At 34.3% G+C, this 7,500-nt stretch overlaps 1 protein-coding gene across 1 annotated transcript in view; it reads right to left on the reverse strand.

Annotated features, from left to right (window-relative positions):
- The window catches only part of LOC130051874 (uncharacterized), a 25,166-nt gene that overhangs the window by 12,162 nt on the left and 5,504 nt on the right, over positions 1–7,500 (reverse strand). The window contains exons 3-5 of the mRNA XM_056154905.1: positions 5,987–6,121; positions 4,504–4,921; positions 1,802–2,055 (exon numbers count right to left, since the gene is read on the reverse strand). Of these exons, the coding sequence (XP_056010880.1) occupies positions 1,802–2,055; positions 4,504–4,921; positions 5,987–6,121 (807 nt within the window). The remainder of the gene's footprint in view (positions 1–1,801; positions 2,056–4,503; positions 4,922–5,986; positions 6,122–7,500) is intronic.

Below are 7,500 nucleotides of genomic sequence, written 5' to 3' on the forward strand. Positions count from 1 at the left end.
GACTTTCTTTATTAAAAGGAACAGTTCTCTAAGGTGCAACATGCAATTAGTACATAATTCAATGATTATGAAGAACTTCAAGAAGTTTCACTTTGCAACTGGATATAAGAAATTTTATTTCGTACTCCGATCCCGATCGAGAGTTGTTGACTGGGAATGACGTGTTAATTCATGCCTCGTTCACACGGATGCGCATTAAATTTTACTTCGCATCAAATTTGATGCGAAGTAAAATAATGCGCATTAAATTAATTCGAATTAAATAGCGTTCACACGGCGGTAATATTTAATGCGAAGTAAACTAATGCGCATTAAATTCGTATGCATCTCTATTAAAGGATGCGCGAAATAAATTAAAGAATAGACTATGTTATTGAAAATTATTTCTATAGATATTTTAAAGAATATTGTGTAGATCTTTACAGAATTCTTTGTTCAAAACGCTATATAGGCCTACATGTAGTATACTACATGTTTACAATTTAGGCCTACATACATAATTTTGATCTACACATAAGGAGTTTTTTGTCGTGTTTATTTATATGTTCCCAAGAAATTACTTGTTATTTCCTCCGACAACCAGCATTCAATCTAGACAATATATTGTTTCTTCATGGGCCCAATTTTAAAACTTCGGAACGTCTTTTTCACCATTCCGCTGACTACTGTTATGACGTAATTTTTAATTACTAATACGTATTATAAGTCTACTATGACGTCATATGGTATAAAAATTAACAATGAGCTGCATATGTTTTAAAAAATGTAAAAAAGAAAATCATATTATCACTATTTTAAAACACTGTTGTCGTATTTAAAAACAATTCCTTCCACATGTATTACTCAGTATGCCTATGCAGAGCACAGATTTACGTCTGACATTATCTAATGACATGCTGTTTGTACACGTTTTTAGTGATTATTATCATTTTGCTTAGTTTTTCGTACAAAACTAACATTAATATATATAGCTGACCATGGGTATGATGCATGTGACCCAAATTGGCCATTATGCATGCGTCTACATTTAATTCGAATTAGCTTCGCTTAGCGTTCACACGGAGCTAATGCGAAGTAAATTTAATTCGCATTAAATCGCGACGTCAATTTTAATTCGAAGTAAACTAATGCGCATTAAAATCTCTGTGTGAACGCGGTTCAGATTTAATTCGCATTAACTTACGTTTAATGCAAATTAAATTCTTCGTGTGAACGAGGCATCAATATACATGTAACATCAAGCATTTTTTATACCACATTAATATATATATATATATATATATATATATATATATATATACACACACACAATGTTGTAGAGTTATTTTTTGTAAATTTTCTATATGAATACAATACATACCATAATTCAAATTGAATTATCTTCCTTAGACAGTGGTAAATAGATACAGTCATAATAAGAAAGATGATGACATACAGACAGACAGACAAAGTGACATGACCCCACAATATATAGGCGTCTTCCTCTTATTATAAATTATTTCTGTACAAAATTTGAAAACTGTACAATAAAAACTGTTTGAGTTATCGTGTCACAAAGAAAGTGTTGACGGACAGACAATGTGATTACTATAGGGCTTCCCGCATTTCATGCGGGGCCCTAACTAAACATTTTTAAAATTTTACATCTATTATATTATAATTTTTTTAGCAAATTACTTGAAATCAATACTAAGATAGAAAACCATCTCCACACAGAATAGAATCCAGCAAAAGATTAACATTGTTTGGCTCCCAGAAAAAAAGACAGCAATGTTCAGGAAAATTTCCCTGTCATTCTAACCTTGTTGTAAGAATTTGAGTGCCTCTGTATCAGTTGGGTTACTCTTCCTCTTAACAAAACAACCTAGGCATTCAAAACTGTCCTTCATCTTCTCAAACTCTAGCATTGAGGATTTTCTTCCCGCTAACTTAACTTTTGAATCCTCGGGATCAAACTCCAAAACCCCAATGTACAGGCAGAGTCCAGGACGTGAGATATCATAGCGGGTTTCGTTATTGTCTACATCATCACTCTTCATGGAAGGGACACTGAAACTGTTTCAAGGTAAAAAATACAATTAAAATTTATACTCAAATCTCAACTATAGCAAAGCTCTGGACATACAGGTAGAATATTCTCCAGACAAATACATTCACAGTAGTACTCCATACACAGATACTGCAATACTCCACACAATGATATAACAGGTACAACAGCAGTGATTCATTTTCAAAATGGTTCAGTGGACCTTCCATGACTATAACAATGAGTTCCAAGCTAAAATCAATGAGGCAAAAGTTTATTCTTTCAAACAATAGCCATTTCTTTTGAAATATTGTTACCTTTCGAATTTTACTTTTGACTTTGGGGACTACTACAGATGAAATTTAAAGGGAAAGGCAACCCTAACCACATAGCTGCTTTTATTAATAAAGTATTACTTACTGATATTGTAATTGACAGTCTTTAACAACAAAAATCCTATCATGTATTTTAAATTATCCGCTGCTAAGAGAGTGGCCATTGAAGTTTAATTTATGGCGTCACACTGTCTGTTCCAGTTTATCACATCAGCAGCACTGTAAACATGGCAAGTCACGAACAGTTAAGTTTGGAGCCGTATAGATTTGAGCCTGTTCTTTTGCAAGAAGAAATTGAGAAAAGAAGACGTTCGGTCGAGTCGCAGACAAGGCAGACAGTAAACGTTCTTCATAACAAATGTCTTGAACCTCAATTTGTCATTACGCAAATGATGGATCCACAGTTTACGTAGTCTTTTCATTTCAAATGACTTGGTTGAGTCGGGAATTTCGAGAGAGAAAAAACAACCACCTTTTTTCACATCTCCCCCTTGCATTAGTGTAATTAACTGCTTGCCAGGAAGACATCAACCTATTTATTCTTAAGATCTACCACATACACTACTTTGATGATCTCACAGGTGTTTGGGTTCAGGACCACCCCCACCCCCTCCCTCCGAATAAGCTACATGAGTTGATTTAATGAATTTTTTTGTTGAAAATATTTCTAATGTATGTCAACAATGTCTTGTATATACCCATAAAGCACCTGTGGATGATCTTAGAATCCCATCAAAACTGAACAGACGGTGTGACGTCAAACTTATTGAGATGGTGTGATGTCAAACTTATTGATTTTTGTGGTCTTGAATACAAAAGAGTTACACATCATGGCAGCCTCTAAAGATTGCGGGAATTTCAATTTTTGACGTTTTCAAATTAGTACTGAAGCTTATCTAGGCCATATATCAACAGAATTGTATGACAAATCTTTATCATATGATTAATCCTATCATTTATCAAGTAAAAATCTTTTGCGTTGCCTTTCCCTTTAAATGCTGAAAGTATTTTAACAAGAGGCCCAGGGGCCTTATAGGTCACCTGAGTATCATGTAACAACCTTCCAATGTTTGAATTAGGTTTGTGTTTAAATATAAGAATTTTACTTTTGGATGGAAGAAACATTGAATAGCTATGTGGTCATGAAGTACATGTGTCATTTTTATGTTCAACCAATAATCCTTTTTAAAAAACCTAGGTCTGAGACATCATAAAGAAAAGGGTTATTTACTCCTTAGATAAAACCAATATAAGAAGATTTTCAAAGAATTTCTACATTTTCACTATATGACCAATAGAGCCCCACCCTAACACAAGAACCCCTGCCCCAGGGGCCATGAATTTCACAATTTTGGTAGAGGGCTCAATGCTCATTATAATTATGCCCACAGTTTGGCTTCTTGATGTCCAGGAGTAAAGAAGAAGATTTTTTAAAATTACACTCATTTTGATGGTTTTTGGCCCACCCCTCAGGCCCCAGGGGGGCAGGGACCACGAATTTCAAAATTTTTGTTCCCCTCCACCCACAGATGCTATATGCCAAAATTGATTGAAATTGGTTCAGGGGTTTCAGAGAAGAAGCTGAAAATGTTCAAATGTTAACGCACGACGAACGACGACGGACAAAAACAGAAGATTTTCAAAGAAATATTGCATTTTCACTATATAATCAATCAGCCCAGCCTTTGCACCAGAACCCCTGACCCAGGGGCCATAAATTTCAGTTTTGAAAGAAGCATCCTTGATCATCATTATCATACTATTAGTTTGTCTACTTAATACCCAGCAGCAGAGGAGAAGATTTTCAAAGAAATAAAATGCATTTTCACTATATGATCAATAGGGCCCCACCCTAATACCAGAACCCCTGACCCAGGGGCCATGAATTTCACAATTCTGAAAGAGGCATCCTTGCTCATCATAATCATGCTATTGGTTTGTCTACTTAATACCCAAGGACAGAGAAGAAGATTTTCAAAGAAATAATGCATTTTCACTATATGACTTATAGAGCCCCACCCTAGCACCAGAACCCCTGATCCAGGGGCCATGAATTTCACAATTTTTAAAGAGGCATCCTTGCTCATCATTACCATACTATTAGTTTGTCAGGTGACCTAAAAATTGATATCTTTTACATACTCAATATCAGGATTCTCCGATGCATCGTCATTAGGACCTGCTGTTTGTACAACAACTCTCTCTTTGGTTGTAGGCCACTGTGGTGTTACAGGAAAGGTGAGTGTTGGAGTTTGGGTGGGTGTATCCACCTTGTCTTTGCAGACATCTTCATCCTCAAGACTTTGATTTCCATATTTCTCTACAATTTGTTTGGATAATTCTTTTATGCTTTCTGAATTATTTTCCTTTATAGACACCACCATGTGACATACAGATGGAGGTTTTCTCTCCTTGGAAAGGTATTTCTTCAGATCCTCTTCACTTATTACATGAGCGTGTGAGGAAGAAGGAACTAGGGTCTCAATTAAACCCTGGTCTATGTTGCAACCCACAATCAAAACGAGAGTAACACCATCCCCATCATCATCACACAGAAGCTCTGAAAGTCAGACAAACATTTACCACCATTATTTGAACTTTGAATTTGATAACATATTTTACACAGTATTCAACATTTCTAGAAATAAAAAAATATATAGTAAAACTTATATAGGCCTACTGATGAAAGTTTACAGGATATTAGATGCCCACAAATTTTTTGAAAACCATAGTCAAGCAAAAATATGATAAACAAGAGGCCCATGGGCCAAATTGCTCACCTGAATCACCTTGCCCCATATTTAAAGATTTCCTCTATATATTCCCATGTAAAACTTTGATCCCTATTGTGGCCCCAACCTACCCCTGGGGGCCATGATTTTTACAAACTTGAATCTGCACTATGTCAGGAACCTTTCACGTAAATGTAAACTTTTCTGGCCCAGTGATTCTTCAGAAGAGTATCCCCTATTGTGGCCCCATCCTACTCCTGGGGGTCATGATTTTAACTCCTGGCCCAGTGGTTCTTGTGAAGATTTTCAAAGATTTTACCTATATATTTGCATGTAAAATTTTGATCCCCTATTGTGACCCCATCCTACAACAGGGGGTCTTGATTTTAACATACTTGAATCTGAACTATGTCAGGAAGCTTTCATGTAAATTTGTACTTTCCTAGCCCAGTGGTTCTTCAGAAGATTTTCCCTATATATTTTTATATAAAACTTTGATTCCTTATTATGGCCCCATTCTAAGCCTGAGGGTCACAATTTTAACAAAATTGAAACTCCACTATGTCAAGAAGCGTTCATGTAAATTTCAGCTTTTCTGGCCCAGTGGTTCTTGAGAAGATCTTTAAATGGCCCCACCCTATTTTTGGCGATTATCTCCCCTTTGAAGGGGGCATGGTCCTTCCTTTGAACAAACTTGAATCCCCTTCACCTAAGGAAGATTTGTACCAAGTTTGGTTGAAATTGGCCCAGTGGTTCTGGAGAAGAAGTAGAAAGCATGAAAAGTTTATAAAGTGAAGAACAGGCGGTAAGATGGATGGACAGACAGACGACGGATATTGGGTGATCAGAAAAGCTCACTTGAGCTTTCAGCTCAGGTGAGCTAAAAATTCTACCTTCAAGTTTGTTGTGAACTTTATTTGATTTTTCACTCCAAAATCTATCCCAGAAGGCATTGTCTGTGATTACAATTAGAGAGTTGACATTGCTGAGATTCTTTCCAACCTTCTTTACAACTGGTGTGAGCTCACCTAAAGAAATGAAATCAAGAATTGTTATGGCTTTATCTGGTATACTTCAGTAAACATTACAGGACATCATACAACATAAAAGTATGTTATCTTCTGTTTGACAAAGTAATTAAACATTAGATGGTGCTTAAAAAATATGCATGACAGAAAAATACATTATAGTTTTAACACAAATAAAATCAAAATAAATTTAATCTAAGACAGTACTCGTAAAGAGCATATTAATTAATTGAAATACCGGTATGTACATGTATTTTAAACTGTTCTGCACAATGACTTAATTAGCTTTGTAACACTATATAGCTTTATCAAGCATACATTTTATTCATGCAGACTAAACAAAGTTGTGTTTTGGTGATGAACTGAATTAATATTTTATCATAGCAATGCTTACCCTAAGGGCAATAGTTCTGCAGCTGCTTTCAGCAAAACAACACAGTGTTTTTAATACCTTCCTTTCAAAATTGTATTTCAAAGAACAAACAGAGAAAAAATGTAGATATGTTGAGGCCATAAACATCTTGTTTACAAACTACTACAATTTAAACAAAGTTAAACCTTTTTTAAAAATGATGAAAATGGATACTAGATTTAGGTTTATATAACAATAATGAATAAATTTCACCACATGGAATTGAATTTAATTTTTGTCCATGATTTCTCAATTATGCCCTATACAGTGGGAAAACTTTGTGTAGTGTAATATAGGGAGGGGTAATATATTCCATTTTTTCAACATCACAGAAAATATACAAATTATTAATATTTTAGAAATTTAATAGTTGTATTAATTACAACCAGAATAAGCCCAAAATATACTTATCAACACATATTATATCCAATTTTTGTTTGTGGCAAGTGATGATCTTTCCTGTAGCCATACAGAAAAAAAGAGTGACATTTTTAGCTTAATCACTCCACCTCTACTGAAATTGGTTAATTTGAATGATTGCTTATTTTTGAATTTACAGTAAAATATCTGTATCTCAAAGTCAGAGGGTTTAATCGAAAAAACTTTGAGATATCCAGGGGTTTGAGATATACAAACTTTAATTTCGTTTCAGTGACTTCCCCTATGTCTTTTTTATATGTTCATTTAATGCATAACTCTTGCACTATAAATAATAATCATATTGTTTTCTGTTATTTTTATCCCAGTAATAAATCAAATAAATTATGTTGTTGTAGTAATTCAAAGAAAAACATATCCATTTCTTTTTTTCCTCTCTCATAAAACATGATTTCATTGTGTATACATTTAAAATCTTCCGAAAAACATTAAAATAAAATGTTCACCAAGTTTTTCAAAATTAAAAAACAGAAGTTATTTTTGTAGGAGTAGTATTGAATATTTCAATGTTGGTGATAGAAAGTACAAT

Source organism: Ostrea edulis, chromosome 2, assembly GCF_947568905.1.
Source record: "Ostrea edulis chromosome 2, xbOstEdul1.1, whole genome shotgun sequence".
Classification (NCBI taxonomy): Eukaryota; Metazoa; Mollusca; class Bivalvia; order Ostreida; family Ostreidae; genus Ostrea; species Ostrea edulis.